Source organism: Moschus berezovskii, chromosome 18 (assembly GCF_049115385.1).
Source record: "Moschus berezovskii isolate FMDL1 chromosome 18, NW_MosBer_1.0, whole genome shotgun sequence".
Classification (NCBI taxonomy): Eukaryota; Metazoa; Chordata; class Mammalia; order Artiodactyla; family Moschidae; genus Moschus; species Moschus berezovskii.
Genome location: NC_142477.1, coordinates 11,894,513 through 11,914,987, shown reverse-complemented (window position 1 = coordinate 11,914,987; position 20,475 = coordinate 11,894,513). Strand labels below are relative to the sequence as shown.

General features: G+C 48.6%; 1 protein-coding gene across 2 annotated transcripts in view; it reads right to left on the bottom strand.

Moving 5' to 3' along the window:
- Positions 1-645: 645 nt before the first annotated feature.
- Positions 646-20,475, bottom strand: part of ADCY2 (adenylate cyclase 2) — a 453,943-nt gene continuing 434,113 nt past the window's right edge. For both annotated transcript variants that reach the window (XM_088827623.1, XM_055422281.2), the window contains 3 exons: positions 10,552-10,666; positions 5,920-6,044; positions 646-1,467 (listed from right to left, as the gene is read on the bottom strand). In XM_088827623.1, coding sequence (XP_088683749.1) covers positions 1,315-1,467; positions 5,920-6,044; positions 10,552-10,666 — 393 coding nt within the window. In that variant the 3' untranslated portion in view covers positions 646-1,314. The remainder of the gene's footprint in view (positions 1,468-5,919; positions 6,045-10,551; positions 10,667-20,475) is intronic.

Here is a 20,475-nt window from a genome sequence, read left to right as displayed (position 1 = left end):
GTTGTTCAGTAGCTAAGTCATGCCCAAGTCTTTTGCGACCCCATGGACTGTAGCTCACCAGGCTTCTCTGTCCATGGGCCTTTCCAGGTAAGAAAACTGGAGTGGGTTGCCATTTCCTTCTCCAGGGGATCTTCTTGACCCAGAGATCAAACCCACATCTCCTGAAAATGCTCTATAGAGAGGTCAAGATGAAAATCACGTGACACACTTTCCAGAGTGTTGCATAATCAGTGATCAGCACCACAAACTCTGTCTCCAACTAATTTACTCAAGGACAGCTCAACAATCTCAGGGGCTTCCCTGGTGCCTCAGTGCCTTGGAAGCCTCCCTGCAATGTAGGGGACATAGGTTTGATCCCTGCTTGGGGAAACTAAGCCTGAGCGGCAACTACTGAGCTTGTGGGCCACAACAGGAGAGACCACACTCTGCAACGTAAGGCCCGTCATGATGCGACGACGATCCCATGTGCTGCAACTAACACCCAAGGCAGCCAAATAAATAAACTGAAGGGAAAAAAAGCATAGCTCCACCTCTGCTTCGGGAGAGTCCCTTCCGAAACAGCTCTGTCCAGGGAAGAAAACGTGGAAAACCAACTCAATTCTGGAGAGGGGGCGGGGGGTGGGGTGGGGAAGACAGACTATCAACCAAAGTACATAAAACTTTTAATGAATTGACCTTACAAAAAGACAATGGCATCAAAACATCAGACATGTCTGGTACAAAACTAGTCCTAGGTCCTAAGAACTAATTCTGGTGATGGATGGTGAGGTGTCGCTGGCACAAGACATGACAGAGCAGGGTGACGGGGGCCCCTGGGTCCCAGCGGGGCCCATGGACAGTCACTGCAATGAGACACGTGGGATTCCAGGTGGGGCAACAGAATCAACTTAGTCACAAATACTGTGTGTTTTAGTATCAGACTAGCGGATGCGGTTGGCGAGCTACCATATTTTCCAGAAAAGAACATGCACCGGAAGATAATATACAGCCCCCCCTCCCCTAGTTTTATTGCCTTAAGAATTTTTGTTTGTTTCACCTCTTCCCTCTTTGTCAGTTTCGCTGAAGGCTCTTCTGCGGTAACGCGCTCCTTTTCCTTCTGCTAGGAGTAAGCACAGTGCAAGTGGCAGGGCGATCTTGGCACACGTCAGACACCGAACGGCAGGCCACCAGGTCACAGGAAGGAGTCTGCAGAGGCTCCGGAGGACAGAAGAGAGCACACACACACACCACGGATGAGGGACACGAGTGGCAGTCAGAAAGTGCATTGTCATCGTCCTGAAGATACAGTCCTCTCACCAAAACAAAGGCGAGGCTTCAGGAGGTCAGGTTGCTCTGAGAAAGGGACCGTGACATCTCCGTGTTGACGAAGTAGGTCTTCAGGTCCCCCTTTCCTTTCACGTTGATGATTCCCCGACACGTGCACGTGTAGCCCAGGGTCTGTAGGATGACGCTCGTCTCCTCGGTCACCTGGAAAAGCACAGTGACAGGAGAGGAAGCGCTTAGTACTCACGTGAACTGACCCTCTCAGGGGGGTGTTTGACTACAAGGATGAAGGTGAAAGTGAAGTCGCTCGGTTGTGTCCGACTCTTTGCGACCCCATGGACTGTAGCCTACCAGGCTCCTCCGTCCATGGGGTTTTCCAGATAAGAATACTGGTGGCTCAGACAGGAAAGCATCTGCCTGCAATGCGGGAGACCCAGGTTCAATCCCTGGGTGGGGAAGATCTCCTCGAGCAGGAAATGGCAACCCACTCCAGTACTCTTGTCTGGAAAATCCCATGGACAGAGGAGCCTGGTGGGCTACAATCCATGGGGTCGCAAAGAATCAGACACGACTGAGCGACTTAATTACAAGGATGCTGCTGCTGCTGCTAAGTCACTTCAGTCGCGTCCGACTCTGTGTGACCCCATAGACGGAAGCCCACCAGGCTCCCCCGTCCCTGGGATTCTCCAGGCAAGAACACTGGAGTGGGTTGCCATTTCCTTCTCCAATGTGTGAAAGTGAAAAGTGAAAGTGAAGTCGCTCAGTTGTGTCTGACCCCCAGGAACCCCACGGACTGCAGCCTACCAGGCTCCTCCGTCCATGGGATTTTCTAGGCAAGAGTACTGGAGTGGCTCGCCATTGCCTTCTCCGACTACAAGGATGAGGAGCCCCCAGATGCTCTTTTGATTCATTCACTCCACTCCTGAGAAACCAGTAGAAGAGAGAGTAATCCATGAGAAGAGAAGCTTCCTAAGGACAATGCTTGCTTTCTTTTAATCAAACAATTTTAAAATTGGAGTATCATTGCTTTACAATGTTGCAGAAACTGTGAGTTTCTGCAGTACGTGAATGAGCCATATGTATGCAAATAGCCCCTCCAGGTCGTAATGAGCTCCCTGGGCTGCAGGGCAGCTTCCCGCCAGTGACCTGTTTTGCACACGGCAGTGTATATATGTCGGTGCTGCGCTCCCCGTTTGTCCCCCCGTCCCCCTCTCGCTGGGTCTGTAAGTCTGTTCTCTAAGTCTGCGTCTCTACTCTTGCCCTGCAAGTAGGTTCGTCTGTACCAGTTTTCCAGATTCCATATTTACGCATTAATATATGATACGTGTTTTTCTCTTTCTTCCTTCACACTGTATGGCAGACTCTAGGAGCACCCACATCACTGCAGAGAACTCAGTCTGTCTCCTCGGGCACGCGGGCTACACCACAGTTTCGTTTCTGGTGTGGACGCTGTTGGGGGACCATGCAGCGGCAGTGGCTACGGCAAAGAGAGAGGCGAAGAGAGGCCTGGGGACGCATCTGTCGTGACAGATGCTGCATCAGAACCAAAGGAGGGGGACTTCCCTGGTGGTCCAGCGGCAAAGACTCCGAGCTCCCTGGGTGGGGGCCCAGGTTTGATCCCTGGTCGGGGAACTAGATCCCACAGGCCTCAACTAAGAGTCTGCATGCCATGAGTAAAGATCAGGCATGCTGCAACAAGATCAAAGATCCCAAGTGCACAACGAAGACACGGCACAGCCAAATAAATTACAAAACACAACAAAATCCCGGAGGAGGATGGGGCTTCCAAAACCCGGGACAGTATTTGGGGTTGCCAGAAGAAAGGCTGAAGGGCATGATGTGAAGATGTGAAGGGCCGGTTATGGGAAGAGCTAGAGAAATCTGTCTTCTGCCACGTGATCCAGCGGCTGGCCCCTTGCAAAGGGTGGGTCTTCCGGAGTGGATCAGGAGAAGAGGGGGATGCAGAGGCCAGATATGCACATTCTGCCTCCCCTGTCCGGGCCCAAGTCCCAGGGGAGGATAAAGATAGCTCAGGAGTATCAGACAAGAACTGAAAAAAATATGGAGGTAGGCAAGAAACTCAGATGGCAAATATGCTCTCCTTATTAGAGTTCTCACGGCAATCAAAATTGGAGCATGCTACAGACATTTGGGGCGTCCCAGGTGGCTTTGTGGTAAAGAACCTGAGTAACAATGCAGAAGACGTGGGTTCAATCCCTGGTCAGGAAGACCCCCTGGAGAAGGAAATGGCAACCCACTCCAGTGTTCTTTCCTGGAGAATCCCACGGACAGAGGAGCCTGGTGAGTTACAGTCCATGGGGTCAGAAAGAGTTGGACATGACCAAGCGTGAACTCATGAATTCTCCTCGCCTATCCTCACCTTCACACACACACATACAAACACACAGACACACACAGACACACACACATGCACACTTGACATCTGGTCTTCCACACAGAGAACCTACACATTGTCTGAAGTCTGGCAGGTCAATTTTGCAGTTGAGGCTGGTGCTGGGCCTGCCTTTGGCCAACTTTTGAACTGGTCATTGGAATCTGTAGCACCAACCACATAATTATCATGGTCGGGAGGAGGGAGCCATCACCTTCATTACCTCAGCCATCAGGTGGCTCAGTCAGAAAGTGTCTGCCTGCCAATGCAGGAGATGTGGGAGAGCCGGATTTGACCTCTGGGTTGGGAAGATCCGCTGGAAGAGGAAATGACAACTCATTCCAGTGTTCTTGTCTGGAGAATCCCGTGGACAGAGGAGCCTGGAGGGCTACAGTCCACAGGCGTGCAAGGAGATGGACACGACTGAGCACGCACACATGCATTATTCCTCCCAGTTCAGAGGCAGCCTGGCTGGGTGATGAGGGGCTTTCTACACTGAATTTCAGGCACAGCAAGCATATTCTCTGTAATAAAAAGCATCTGTTCCGCAGGCCCAGGGGAAGCTTTTAATATTCTCAGCATCATTTTTTATATTTCTTGGCATCTCACTACTGCTTTCTTTTTCATGTAAATGGAAATAAGAAGCTAGTGCAGCTGTAGGGAGCGATACCCTCAGGAGAAGAAAACCTACCCAGAGGTGGACCCTCCAGCCGCTGAGCTGAGTGGACACACAAACGGGCCTGTCGACTGACCCCTTGCTCTGGATGAATAGGAATCTGTTGTGTTTCCTCCCCAGGCTCAGAGCACATGGAAGCAGTCCAGGGGGGCTGTGCTACACTAAATCACACAGAGTTTTAAGAGGCCCAGCACCCTCTTAGAGGGATTTCCCAGGTGGCGCTAGTGGTAAAAAACCTGCCTGCCAATGCAGGAGACATAGAGACGCGGGTTCCGTCCCTGGGTGGGGAAGATCCCCCGGAGGAGGACATGGCAACCTGCTCCAGTGTTCTGTCTGGAGAATCCCATGGACAGAGGAGCCTGGCAGGCTACAGTCCATGGGGTCGCACAGAGTCAGACATAACTGGAGCGAAGCAAGAAAGGTCCACTGTACTTTCAGGGGGCAGGGACATCTGAGAATGTCGGCCAAGCTGAGATGCAGAACACGGACTCATGGAGTTCTCGGAAGAGGACACAAAACTGATAAAGTCTACTATTTGTGCCCAGTGATTTTCATAGATTTGCCATTTGGCAGGAAAGTATCTTCCAGATAAACTCCTGTTGTAACAAAGATGGGGTGAAATGTGGAACATTGCTTTTTGAGGATGATGAAAACAAAGATCCAAATAGACACACAGGCGTGCACACACAGAGAGACACACACATACACAGACACAGAGACACACAGTCACAAACACACATAGAGACAGACACACACACGAACATACACACACACACACACACACACACCCAGACACACATACCCCCTTTTCATTCAGAGAGAGTGTCTCTCATTCTAGATGCCAGCGCCACAGCCCAAGCAGGTATGTGCAGTGACCACTGCTTTTAATTTGCCAGGTCTTGATTTCCAATCCCGTGGGTGGATTCCAGAACATTCCAGTCATCTCCAGATACCCAAACCCCAGGCTGGTCTGCTCTAGCGCTGTCGTCTCACGTCACTCCAGCCCCTCTCTCCCTCCCCCTCTCCTTGTTCCCCCAGTTCAGCCCCTGGGGAGAGGAAGGCAGGGCGTCACACCTGGTCTGCGGCCCAGCAGGGAGGACACCCGCTGCCACTCCCCTCAGGGGGGCACACTGCCTCGTGGGTCACTCTGACCATCTACTTTCACAAATGCCGTAGCCTTCACACTTTGATGTAATGTTTTACTGTTCACGATAAATGCAGAAACCAATGAATATTTCCTCAATAAAAAGTTTAAGCAAATGACAATGTTTACTCTCTTTCCTTTGTTTTAATGTTATCCTTCAGTTCAGGTCAGTTCAGTCACTCAGTCGTGTCTGACTCTTTGCAACCCCATGAATCGCAGCACGCCAGGCCTCCCTGTCCATCACCAACTCCCGGAGTTCACTCAAACTCATGTCCATTGAGTTGGTGATGCCATCCAGCCATTTCATTCTCTGTCGTCCCCTCTCCTCCCGCCCCCAATCCCTCCCAGCGTCAGAGTCTTTTCCAGTGTTATCCTTACTATACGCTTATTCACGGTTCTCCAGAGGACAGACCTGGCGGATGACCACAGAGCCCACTGAATTACCTGGATTTTGTCCAGGACTCCGGTGCTGTCCATCCTGCTGGCCACGTTGACGGTGTTGCCCCAGATGTCATACTGCGGCTTCTGAGCTCCAATCACACCGGCTATGACAGGGCCATGGTTAATACCTGGGACACACCAGAATCAGGTTAGCGAGATTCAAACCATGAACTCAACAGTCCAAGCAACAGTCTCAAACAGAAAGGTTTTACAAGACTTTTCTTGAACCGTCATTATCGAGCGAACATTCAGGTCAGTTCAGTTCAGTCGCTCAGTCGTGTCTGACTCTCCGCGACCCCATGAATCACAGCACGCCAGGCCTCCCTGTCCATCACCAACTCCCAGAATTCACTCAAACTCATGTCCACAGAGTCGGTGATGCCATCCAGCCATCTCATTCTCTGTCGTCCCCTTCTCCTCCCGCCCCCAACCTTTCCCAGCATCAGAGTCTTTTCCAGTGAGTCAACTCGTCGCATGAGGTGGCCAAAGTATTGCAGTTTCAGCTTTAGCATCAGTCCCTCCAATGAACACCCAGGATTGATCTCCTCTAGAATGGACTGGTTGGATCTCCTTGCAGTCCAAGGGACTCTCAAGAGTCTTCTCCAGCACCACAGTTCAAAAGCATCAATTCTTCGGCCATCAGCTTTCTTCACAGTCCAACTCTCACATCCATACATGACCACGGAAAAAACCATAGCCTTGACTAGACGGACCTTTGTTGGCAAAGTAATGTCTCTGCTTTTTAATATGCTATCTAGGTTGGTCATAACTTCGAGCGAACATTAGCCAAACTCAAAACAAAGCGAAACCACTCCTCTAAGTTCATCAAAAACATTAAAATGCTTGTCTTCCTTCCCCTCCTCCACCTTGACTCACGCTCAGATATCCCTCTGTCACTAGTCCATGACGGCGTAAAACTGTATACTTTACAAAACCAAACATTCAAAACTAAACAATTGCTTTTCTATGTTGCCATATAATCAAGAGATAATCTTTATGTTACTTTCCAATAGTTTTGTAGTTAATCACTTTTAAAAGTGGGGTATAAATGGCAACCCACTCCAGTATGCCTGCCTGGAAAATCTCATGGACACAGGAGCCTGGTGGGCTACACCCCATGGGGTCGCAAAGAGTCAGACACAACTCGGCGACTCTTCCACTTTCTTTCCCAGCACTGCACGCCTCAGAGTGGGGAAACCCAACCTCTGGGGCATCAAGCCTCCTCACAAACTGCCGTCCTCCAAGGAAACTGAACCAAAGGTCCCTGGAGAAATTCACGAGTCACCCCTCTTGAGGGTCCTGGCCAAGTGGTCACCAAGGCACAAAGGCTTTCTTGGATTCCTGGTCTCCATGGGCACTGTGTCCAGGTTACTCTCCAAGACAATCAGTCACCACCAACAAGGAAGAGGCCGGGGGCTCTGACCGCCCCCACTTTGTAATGGCAACTGTAAAACCATGGTCATTACAGGTGCATGCCAGAGGTCAGGGTGCACTCTGATGCTGGATGGATACGGACATGGCATCTGCTGTCAGGAGCCAAGGCTTCAACAGTCTGGTCAACATCCCTCGTCAGGGAGAGGCTGGGCTCCCCCCAAGCCCCTACCCCAGTGTAGCGGGTAGGACGGTTCCTTCCCCAGGACTCAGTTCAAACACGCAGACCCTCAGTTGTTACGGGTGCAGTGGGGTCGTGGGCCACAGAAATAGAACAGAGGCATTGAGATTGGTTGATTTTTCCCTCCTGCTTTTTCTCCTGGCTCCCCGCCTCCCAGCCCTACTGCGGGAGTCAAATTGTATGGGTTAATGAGGGTGTTTCTGAGAGATTTCAGTTCCACTACTGAACTGCTTCGTGAACATGGAGGGCAAAACCTCCTCTTTGCAGTGGAAAGGGAGGCAGGAAACACCATACCAACACTGTCCCACAGAATCCCTGAAGGTCTGCAGGACCGAGAGAGAATTCTCCTCCATTCCTGTGGAGTAACTCAGTAAAGCTCACATCTCTGCATCGGACACCCCAAATAACATTCCAGCTGTGGGCCGGTGATCCAAGCCCCACTGCCCTTAGTTTCCCTTCTGGCTGCTCTGAGTCCTCTTGGTCAGTGGCTGGGGGATCGGGGGTGTGCGTGTGGGGGGAAAGCCTGGCCCATATTACTGGCAGGAGAGAGATTTCTGCTGAAGGGCAGGGGTTTGCTGGGGCTATGGTTCCCATTCACTGGTCCGACAGCTTGACGCGCAGAAAAGGACGTTAGAAGCAAATGTGCTCTTACTATAGCGAGTCCCTTGGACTGCAAGGAGGTCCAGCCAGTCCATCCTAAAGGAGACCAGTCCTAGGTATTCACTGGAAGGACTGATGCTGAGGCTGAAACTCCAATACTGTGGCCACCTCATGCAAAGAGTTGACTCACTGGAAAAGACCCTGATGCTGGGAGGGATTGGGGGCAGGAGGAGAAGGGGACAACAGAGAATGAGATGGCTGGATGGCATCACCGACTCGATGGACATGAGTTTGAGTGAACTCCGGGAGTTGGTGATGGACAAGGAGGCCTGGCGTGCTGTGATTCATGGGGTCGCAAAGAGTCAGACTCGACTGAGTGACTGAACTGAACTGAACTGATAGCTTCCCTGGTGACTCAGACAGTAAAGAATCTGCCAGCAATGAAGGAACACAGGTTAGATCCCTGGGTTGGGAAGATTCCCAGGAGAAGGCAATGGCAACCCACTCCAGGATTCTTGCCTGGAGAATTCCATGGACAGGGGAGCCTGAATTGCAGAGAGTCAGACATGATGGGGCAACTAACACTTTTTCATGTGTATCAACATTTTGCAGGGGCCAATGTGAGCCTTCTGTGTTCCCACCATAAACTGCCACTGGATGGTGCAATGCTTGAAGGTGGAGCAGGGAACCTACCCTTGGGAGAGGCTGAGGGTTTGGGGAAGCATTCCTAGGCTTCGGCAGAAATCCAGAAGAGCTGGTATGTGGGGGTGAGTGTATGGATATTAATAGTTACTCAATAATCAGTGTGAAGTAAGCACTGAATAACTACCTACTGAAGGAAGCCCACTGACTTGCTCACATTAATTTGGAAAACAGGGTTATGGTCCAGACCAAGAGCCCAAGGCTTCTGATGTGATGGATGTGATTAGCAAAGAACTGTCCCATTCCCCCTGCAGTGAAGGGCAATATTATTTTGGTCCATACATATTTGACAATGGGTGGAGGGGGAGGTTGGGGTTAGTAGATGTAAGCTTTTATATATAGAATGGGTAAATAACAAGCTCCTACTCTATACCCCAGATAACTATATTCAATATCCTATGATAAACCATAATATCAAATATGAAAACCACCATAAGAAAAGAATATAAAAAAGAATATATATATATATATATGTATAGCTGAAGCACTTTGCATATAGCAGAAATGAACAAAGCATTGTAAATCAATTATACTTCAAAAAAAAACTATTTGACAATAGAGGGGTCATTCCACCATGCAACTGATTTTTTTTTTTTAAGGAGGATACTATGGAAAATTGAGGAGCGCATTTTCCAAGCTGTTAAATCAATAAAGAAGCTCCAGGTGAAGGGACCGCCTTCACGTTTGATGGCAGCAGTGTCCTGCCCACCTGGCCCTTCTCACCTTTGTACAGGTGAAGCCAGGTAAAGGTCCATTGTTCACACAGGTGGGACAGTCTAAATAAAAATGTGTCCAGATGCCGAAAATAAGACATACAAGGCATGAAGAGAACCCCGTTTTCTCAAGAGACATTTCTGGGTTTTAAAATTTAGAACATATGGATAGCAAAGGAAGAAAATAGTTTCAAATATTGGAACTTTCGACTCCAGGAGTGTGGGACTGTTCTGACAATTCCTAGAGTCTTTTTTTTTTTTAACTGCACTGCAAGGCATGTGGGATCTTAGTTCCTTGACCAGGGATTAAACCCATGCTCCCTGCAGTGGAAGCGTGGATTCTCAACTATTTAAAAGCACTTTTACATCTCTGAAGTCTGGATGCACCCTATACAGCAGTACCGGGTCCCAGCAGCATAAAAGGCTGGAGGGGCTTACAGTTAGCCACTTGCACCTGGTCCCTGGATGGCTGAAGGCTATGCCCCCTGTGACCTGCAGAAATGACCCTGGTTGACGGGCTCAAGCCTGGCTCACCGTCCACTTCTGAAACGAGGTGCCTGCAGACTGGGTGCAACCAAAGCGGGTACTTTTACCCCCTGCGTGGGTGCTAAGGTGTTACAGTTGTGTTGGACTCTTTGCAACCCTATGGACTGTAGCCTGCCAGGTTCCTCTGTCCCTGGGATTCTCCAGGCAAGAATACTGAAGTTGGTTGCCATGCCCTCCTCCGGGGGATCTTCCCAAGCCAGGGATCAAACCCAAGTCTCCTGCAGCTCCTGCATTGCAGGCAGATGCTTTACCGCTGAGCCACCAGGGAAGCCCATATTTCTCCACTAATTTGCACAGAACTGCCCCCTGAGCTCACAGCCACCCTGAGCATCCATCTGCCATCCGGTCCTGCTGCTCTAGCCGCACATTTGTCATTGTGCTGCTCCAACACTGCAAGGGCTGTTGACCTTGCTTCGGATGCCAGGCCTTCCCCACAACCCACCCCAGATCGGCACAACGTACCTACTCGTAACTTGAAGTCATTGAAGGAGTGCTTGTTGATGGCGTCCAGCTTCCCCACCAGGGCAAACGCAAACTCCACCATGGTGCCAATGTGCATGTACTGCCTCTCCGGCTCCTGGAAGAGAACACACAGGGCAGGCGGGGTGAGGACTCAGCAGGTGGGGTGTGAGGGCTCAGCGGGAGGCGGGGGTGAGGGCTCAGCAGGTGGGGAGTGAGGGCTCAGCGGGAGGAGGGGGTGAGGGCTCAGCAGGTGGGGTGTGAGGGCTCAGCGGGAGGAGGAGGTGAGGGCTCAGTGGGAGGAGGGGGTGAGGACTCAGTGGGAGGAGGGGGTGAGGGCTGAGCGGGAGGAGGGGGTGAGGGCTGAGCGGGAGGAGGGGGTGAGGACTCAGCGGGAGGAGGGGGTGAGGACTCAGTGGGAGGAGGGGGTGAGGGCTGAGCGGGAGGAGGGGGTGAGGGCTCAGCGGGAGGAGGGGGTGAGGACTCAGCAGGTGGGGGGTGAGGGCTCAGCAGGAGGAGGAGGTGAGGGCTCAGTGGGAGGAGGGGGTGAGGACTCAGCGGGAGCGGGGGTGAGGACTCAGTGGGAGGGGAGGGTGAAGACTCAGCGGGAGGAGGGGAGGGAAGAACTCAGTGGGGGGGTTGAGGACTCAGCAGGAGGGGGTGAGGACTCAGCAGGTGGGGTGTGAGGACTCAGCAGGAGGCGGGGGTGAGGACTCAGCGGGAGGAGGGGGTGAGGGCTCAGCGGGAGTAAAGATAAAACCAAATATGATGGTTTCAGTGGGAATGAGTGAGAAGGAAACAGGACAGAACCCGCCTGTTCAGGATGATAGGCAGATAGAGAAAGCCAAGGTACCAGCTAAGGGAAGAGGAACATGACGAGAGGGTGATCAAAGGAACCCATAAGGGCAATAGCACTAAAGCAAATCTCTCAGCTCAGGCACAGCTGACACTTGGGTGGGATTATTCACTGTTGGGGGGGCATCCTGCATGCTTCAGGATGTTGAACAGCATCCTTTGGATCATAAAGAAAGCTGAGCACCGAGGAATTGATGCTTTTGAACTGTGGTGCTGGAGAAGACTCTTGAGAGTCCCTTGGACTGCAAGGAGATCAAACCAGTCAATCCCAAACCAGTCAATCAGTATCCTCTGGATATCAATCACATCTCTCCTTCCATGTGACAACCAAAAATGTCTCCACACATTGCCAAATGTGCCCTGGAGAATGAAATTGCTCCCAGCTAAGACCCAGTGGCTAAGTAATAAGGAATCCACCTGCAATGCAGCAGACATGGGTTCGATCCCTGGGTCAGGAAGATCCCCTGGAGAAGGAAATGGCAACCCACTCCAGGATCCTTGCCTGAGGAATCGCTTGGACAGAGGAGACTGGTGGGCCACATACAGCACATGGGGCTGCAAAAGATTTGGACGTGACTGAGCGACGAAACAACAATAACACCACTGCACTAAATAACAGACAGGGACTCCCTGGTGGCCCAGTGGTTAAGCATCTGCCTTGCACTGCAGGGGACGTGGGTTTGATCCGGGTCAGGGAACTAAGATCTCACATGGTGCAGAGCAACTAAGCCTGTGCTTCGCAGCCTGTGTGCCACAACTAGCGCGCAGTGAGAGATCTCACACGAAGCAACGAAGACGCTGAGCGCCGCAACTAAGACCGCTCAGGCCAGTGCAGGCCAGTCGCTCAGTCGTGTCCGACTCTCCGCGACCCATGAACCGCAGCACGCCAGGCCTCCCTGTCCATCACCACCTCCCGGAGTACACTCAAACTCATGTCCACAGAGTCGGTGATGCCATCCAGCCATCTCATTCTCCGTCGTCCCCTTCTCCTCCCACCCCCAATCCCTCCCAGCATCAGACTCTTTTCTAGTGAGTCAACTCTTCACATGAGGTGGCCAAAGTATTGCAGTTTCAGCTTTAGCATCAGTCCTTCCAATGAACACCCAGGATTGATCTCCTCTAGAATGGACTGGTTGGATCTCCTTGCAGTCCAAGGGACTCTCAAGAGTCTTCTCCAGCACCACAGTTCAAAAGCATCAATTCTTCGGCGATCAGCTTTCTTCCCAGTCCAACTCTCACATCCATACATGACCACGGGAAAAACCATAGCCTTGACTAGACGGACCTTGGTTGGGAAAGAAATGTCTCTGCTTTTTAATACGCTGTCTAGGTTGGTCATAACTTTCCTTCCAAGGAGTAAGCGTCTTTTAATTTCCTGGCTGCAATTAGCATCTGCAGTGATTTTGGAGCCCAGAAAAATAAAGTCTGATACTGTTTCCACTGCTTCCCCATCTATTTCCCATGAAGTGATGAGACCAGATGCCATGATCTTCGTTTTCTGAAGGCTGAGCTTCAAGCCAACCTTTTCACTCTCCAACTTTTTCACTCTCCTCTTTCACTTTCATCAAGAGGCTCTTTAGTTCTTCTTCATTTTCTGCCATAAGGGTGGTGCCATCTGCATATCTGAGATTATCGATATTTCTCCTGGCAATCTTGATTCCAGCCTTGTGCTTCCTCCAGCCCAGCCTTTCTCATGATGTACTCTGCATATAAGTTAAATAAGCAGGGTGACAATATACAGTCTTGACGTACTCCTTTTCCTATTTGGAACCAGTCTGTTGTTCCATGTCCAGTTCTAACTGTTGCTTCCTGACCTGCATACAGATTTCTCAAGAGGTAGGTCAGGTGGTCTGGTACTCCCATTTCTTTCAGAATTTTCCACAGTTTATTGTGATCCACACAGTCAAAGGCTTTGGCATAGTCAATAAAGCAGATGTTTTTCTGGAACTCTCTTGCTTTTTTGATAATCCAGTGGATGTTGGCTGAATGCAGCCAAATAAATAAGTAAATAAATATTCTTTAAAAACTCATATATAGCCATGAAATTAAAAGATGCTTGCTCCTTGGAAGAAAAGCTATGACAAACCTAGACAACATATTAAAAAGCAGAGACATTACTTTGCTGACAAAGGTCCATATAGCCAAAGCTACAGTTTTTTCAGTAGTCATATATGGATGTGAGAGTTGGACCATAAAGAAAGCTGAGCACCAAGTAATTGATGTCTTTGAACTGTGGTGTTGGAGAAGACTCTTGAGAGTCCCTTGGACTGCAAGGAGATCAATTCTAAAGGAAAGTAGTCCTGAATATTCATGGGTAGGACTGATGTTGAAGTTTCAGTCGTTCACCTGATGCAAAGAACTGACTCACTGGAAAAGACCCTCATGCTGGGAAAGATAGAAGGCAGGGGGAGAAGGGGATGACAGAGGATGAGATGGTTGGATGGCATCACTGACTTGATGGACATGAGTCTGTGCAAACTCTGGGAGTGGTGATAGGGAGGCCTGGCGTGTTGCAGTCCATGAAGTTGCAAAGAGTTGGACATGACTGAGCAACTGAACTGAATATATATATATATATATATATATATATGAGTGAGGACTGAAAGTTCTGGCCCAGAGAGAGAGATTTCTTCCTTTCCTTGGGTGAGTTGTATCATTCCAGAAAATGATGATGAAATACTACCATTGCCATAAATCCACAACTTAAAATTGTGGGAGAAAATCAAACTAGTAAAAAAATTAGAACCATGAAGCAGACTGTCAGCTAAATTTGGTGGAAATGCAGAGTCATTACTTAAGAACGGCTACACTTTTCCATCAGAGCTAGATACTATTTCTTGTCTCATGACTTAGGGGTAAGTCTTGATTTGGAGGTTTATGCAGTCAGCTGGCAAACATCTTGCTCCTTGACGGGAAGCAGAACATGTTAAATCAACAGGCAGGACCCTTTGCCATAAAAATTACAACTGTCTTGGCAAGGAGAACAGATTGGCCTCGGGAGAAATGGTTTGCTTTTCATGAAATCAAGGTGCAGCAAACAAGCTTCACTCCCTGATAAGTTACCACCCAATCTGTTTCCCAGCAGGAGGCTTAAACTGTGGGTTTGATGTGACGTCAGTGGGAAATGAAGAGACTGCTCTAGGAGTGGGCTTTAAATCCAACATCAATATCTCAAATGGCCGCAGTAAACCCTAGAGAAAACTATGCTCAGTCTCTAGAAGAGCTCAGTTCATTTGACAAGGTCCTTATCACTGAGCTTTGGATGAATGCTTGATGACAGTCTGAGAAGCGGCTCTTTCTCCCATGATCCAGATAATTTCTCCCATCTCCAAATATTTAACCGACTTCCGGCTACATAGTGAGAGCACTCATTCAGTTTCCTGGAACACATTGGGCAAGCTGTTTGCTTTGCAGGTTTCACCTGCAGGGAACACGGCATGAAGAAAATGCATGTTTGTTGAGGTTAATGTATAACCCAAGTGACCGGTATCCAGCGAGGTGACATTAACATGAGCCTCGACTCCCGGCTTCTCTTCTCTGCCCGCCTTGCCTTCCTCCCGTCATGAAACTTCCACCGAGTCCCTGCTGTTGTGATGTTCGTCTGATTCTGAAGATTCAGAACTGCTGTCTAAGGAGCACTTGGTTCTTCTCCCTGGGGCTCCCAGGAGAACAGATCAGACCTCACAATTTGCTGAAGGACAGTCAGTTCAAGCAGTTGGGTTGATGGTCCCAGTGTGGAGGTTGGCCCTCAACACAGTGAGGGCTCAGAACACTGAGTTTCAGGTGCCTTTTGGAGAACAGGACTGCAATTCATAGCTTCCCAGTATTTACCAAAACTCAGGCGTGAAATAATATTTATGAAAAAACAGCCTGATTGCTGGGTCATCTGTGGATTCCTCTGTGTCCAGTGAACTTGGATTAAACTGGATTCAATGTTCTCCACCCGACCTCACCCTACCAGAGAATGTATTTGATTCAAATGTTCATTAAGAAGGGAAAAAAAGGTAAAAGAAGAAAAAAAATTAAGAAATTAAAAAATAAAAACATTTAAAAAATGTGCATTAAGAGATGTTCTAGCAGACATCCCCCTCTCCTGCTATCAACATGATAAACCATTTTCCAGGAGAATGCTACCAAGCACACTGCTCACTACATACCCATCCTTATGTGAGGGCCTGTTTGATAGCTTGGATCAGGGACCCAGTGAGGCGTCCAAACGCAGCCTGACGTGGCCTGGTTTCAAATATATTAATGAATGAGTCATTTAATCTCACTTTATGAACACTAAAGTATGCCACTTGTGCTGGTTGCTGGAAATTTTGGATTAATAGCAATAGTGCATTATGTGTGTTGAGCAGGAAATGGCAACCCAACTCTAGTATTCTTGCCTGGAGATTCCATGAACAGAGGAGCCTGGTTGGCAAAGAGCTGGACGTGACTGAGCGACTGAGCACATGTACCTGTGTACTTAATGGTCATAATGACTCCCGTGAAGGAGCAACTGTCTGTATCTCAATTATGCATATAGAAGAGGGAAAAGTGGAGGGAAAATAAACAGGCTTTGCAGCCAGGCAATCTGACTCCAGAGTCCTCAGTCTTCATTTACTCTAAACGTAAATGGACTAAATATTCCAATCAAAAGACATAGAGTGGTTGATGGATTGCAAAAAATAATTCATATATATTCTGCCTACAAGAGACTCGCTTCAAATCTAAAGACACACTCAGACTGAAAGTGAAGGCATAGAGAAAGGTGCTCAGGGCAAAAGGAAACAAAAAAGCTGAGGTAGCAATACTTCTATCAGACAAATAAACTTTATCATCCTGCCTTCTTCCCCCTGTGCATCTTGAATGTGGTCAGAACTTTTGCTATTTGGTTTGTATTTTATTGTATCATCCTAATTTTTGTTTCTATCTTATCTTTCAAGGTGCATGTTAGTTTATTAATTTAAAATTTTTTTTTGCATCATGTTCACTTTTGTAAGCATCTTAGGAAGGGATTTAAATAAAAGAGGCACATACATATGGACACACTGGTAAGCATTATTCCTTGATGGTCTTGTTGCTGAAATGGTGACAGATGTATTATTCAGCTTATGGAGAACTATAAGCAAGAACCCTCATCTCCCGCATTGGCAGGTGGATTCTTTGTCACTGAGCCACTTGGGATATTTTGCCCAACTACGTATCTGAATGTGTTGAACATGTTCTATTGCCAAACCAAAGATCTGGCTACACAATAAACAGAAAGGTTTTTGTTTGTGAATGATAAATACAAAGTTTTTGTTGTTGTTGTTGTTTATAACTAGAAAAACAAGTAGCTAAGCTACCACAAGGAGATCCAACCAGTCCATTCTAAGGGAGATTGATCCTGGGTGTTCATTGGAAGGACTGATGCTAAAGCTGAAACTGCAATACTTTGACCACCTCATGCGACGAATTGACTCACTGGAAAAGACTCTGATGCTAGGAAAGGTTTCGGGCGGGAGGAGAAGGGGACGACCGAGAATGAGATGGCTGGATGGCATCACCGACTCTGTGGACATGAGTTTGAGTGAACTCCGGGAGTTGGTGATGGACAGGGAGGCCTGGCGTGCTGTGATTCATGGGGTCACGGAGAGAAGGACACGACTGAGTGACTGAACTGAACTGAAGCTACAAAAGGCAAATGGGACATTCATTTTTTATAGAGACTAATACCCATTTTATTTGGCAAGCATTTTACTCCTCCCCAATCAAACATAATGACTTTCCTTTTAGATTTTCACTAATTTCAAAATATTTCTAGGATAATCTTACCAAGATTCTGATTAAATATTCTAAATAAAACTAGCTCATATTGAGTTAAAAAAAATCCCTGCATGGACATGACATTTCATTTATGTTCCAAAACCCTTTTATCTGTCCAACAGTGCGTAAGCCACAACTGTATTATTATTGCTATTAGCATTTTTAGTACCTGTGGAAAAGTTATGCCTGTGGAGCATTTTGCATAATAAGGTCTTCCCCACAGTCTTAGGAAGTGAGTAGGATCTCCACTGTGTAAAGGGACAGGCACGTGCAGAAAGCTTAGTTATCACGGTAAGCAAGGAGCAGTCTCACTTGAAAGCCACCCTCTTCCCACTCCACCATGAAGACATTACTCAAGAGTCAGGATGCAGCTGAGGAGGCAGGTTTTGTGGTCACAGGTGCCAAGTACAGAAGGGACTGGGCACCCTCTGAAGGAGTGCTCGGGTGGATGCTAAGGCTACAAACCGGTGGGTGCAGACGCCAGCACAGTGAGGGGCTGTGGGGGGAAAGGTTGGGGTGAAGTAGCATGAGCTCTGTGGGCGGATGGAGCTGAGCCTGCACCCAGAGTGCTGGGCTCTGCAGCCCTGCTTTCTGGCTGCCAGTTCTGTCCACTGCAAGTCACTGCACTGCTGTGCCTCAGTTTCTCCACCTGTAAAAGGGGCCAGGGGTGGGGCCCTTCCCAGACTCAAGAGGCACTGAGTAAGTGTTCCAAAATACCAGGATGATAAAAGGGGAGCACTGGGAGGAGCAGGTTTGTAAAATGGCGCGAGGAAGTGAGTGCTGTTCTGGGAAGCACGCGGGACACGCGCCACATCATGCACCGAGTGGATGTGGGCAATGGCAGAAAGCGAAGAGGAACCGAAGAGCCTGCTGATGACGTGAGGGAGGAGGGTGAAAAGGCTGGTCTAAAGCTCAGCACTCGGAAAACTAAGACCATGGCGTCCGGGGCCATCGCTCCACGGCAGATAGATGGCAAACAGTGCAAACAGTGAGAGGCTATGTTTTGGGGGCTCCAGAATCACTGCAGATGGTGACTGCAGCCATGAAATTAAAAGACACTTGCTCCTTGAAAGAAAAGTTATGACCAACCTAGACAGCACATTAAAAAGCAGAGGCATTACTTTGCCAACAAAGGTCCATCTAGTCAAGGCTATGGTTTTTCCAGTGGTCATGTATGGATATGAGAATTGGACTGTAAAGAAAGCTGAGTGCCGAAGAATTGATGCTTTTGAACTGTGGTGTTGGAGAAGATTCTTGAGAGTCCCTTGGACAGCAAGGAGATCAAACCACTCAGTCCTAAAGGAAATCAGTGCTGAATATTCATTGGAAGGACTGATGCTGAAGCTGAAACTCCAATACTTTGGCCACCTGATGTGAAGAACTGACTCATTTGAAAAGACCCTGATGCTGGGGACGATTGAGGGCAGGAAGAGAAGGGGACGACAGAGGATGAGATGGTTGGATGCCATCACAGACTTAATGGACATGAGTTTGAGTAAACTCCAGGAGTTGGTGATGGACAGGGAGGCCTGGCATGCTGCAGTCCATGGGGTCGCAGTCGGACACGACTGAGCGACTGAACCGAACTGCTCTGCACAGCGCCCCCTGCTGGGACTTTGGGGAATGCGACTTAAGACCAGTTGTTGGGTCGCTCATTCATGTCGGACTCTGCCACCCCATGGTCTGCAGCCAGGCTCCCCTGTCCTTCAAATCTCCCAGAGCTTGTTCACACTCATGTCCATTGAGTCAGTGATGATATCCAACCATTTCATTCTCTGTCGCCCCCTTCTCTTCCTGCCCTCAACCTTTCACAGCATCAAACTCTTGGGCACCTGCTCTAATCTGCATGCAGGGTAAGAAACACATGAAAATGTCCCTATTTACATAATTTTATGCTATTTTTTAATGGTTAGGTTTTCCAGAACATTAAAGATGCTGAAAAAAGTATAAGTTTTTTTCCATTAAAGCTGGGAAAGTAAAACTACAATTAGCTCTATTTTTGGTATAAATAATATATTTAAAATGAAAACAATGTTATACATTTTTAACACCTTTATTGCCCAATTTCCAATAGTTCTTCAACACTTGAATGTTCTGGCAATAAAAACACAATCCTTAAATATACACAACACCCCCTTAAACAGGAGTGCCCATTTTTCCTTCTGCATTCAGGCATCAAGATGGCTTGGGAGGGCACTGCTTAGAGCTTAAGATTTTTCCAAAGTTCCTTTTATTGCTTGTTACTTTTTCTTATTACTTAAGTAATCTGTGCCTGCCTGCTAAGTTGCTTCAGTTTTGTCCGACTCTTTGCGACCCCATGGACTGTAGCACGCCAGGCTCCTCTGTCTGTGGGGATTCTCCAGGCAAGAATGCTGGAGTGGGTTGCCATACCCTCCCCCAGGGGATCTTCCAGACCCAGGGATCGAACCAGTGTCTCTTATGTTTCGTGCATTGCAGGTTGGTTCTTCACCATGAGCGCCACCTGGGAAGCCTGAAGTAATCTGTACCCATGAAATAATAACGTGGAAGTAACACCTAAGTAGAAGACCACGTGGGACATATATTACCCCGCTCACTTGAAAAAACACCTATGTTAACCTTGAGTCAGATGTTTCACACTCTCTTCTCTGCCCACAAATGTTAGAGGGGAAGAGCACCCTTTCCTAATGTTCCCGGGGGGCCCTATCTGAGCAAGCTGCTGCCCCTCTGTCCCTCTCTTGTTAGAGGGGTAGCAGCTTAGAAGTTGGCGGTGAGGTGGAAGCTGAGCACGTGAGGGGCGTCCGGGCTCTTCCTCTCTTTGGGGGCATTCACCCGCCTCCAGCAAGCTGTGTTCTGGTAAGCTCCGTTTCCCTGTGCTGTACCCACCACCTCTGTCTGCCCCATGCAAATATGCTGGTGCCCATCAGGGAGCCCACTGACCTGAAGGGAAACAGGTCTTGTTATTGACCCACAAGTTAACAAAGCATATCTACACACACACACAGAAACAAACTATAACAGAAAACCCTCTTCAAAAACCCTAGTTGAGTGAAGATACTCAATTCTGACCAAACCACCTTTTCAACCAAATTTCTAGGTGGTCACCATGTTTTTTGAGCAAACTGCTTTAAATAAAAAGCCCAGGAGCCTTCCTGTAATAAAACTGACATTTGTTCAGTTGTATCCAACTCTTTGTGACCCCATGGACCGTAGCCCACCCGGTTCCTCTGTCCATGGGATTCTCCAGGCAGGAATACTGGAGTGGGTAGCCTTTCCCTTCTCCAGGGCATCTTCCCAACTCAG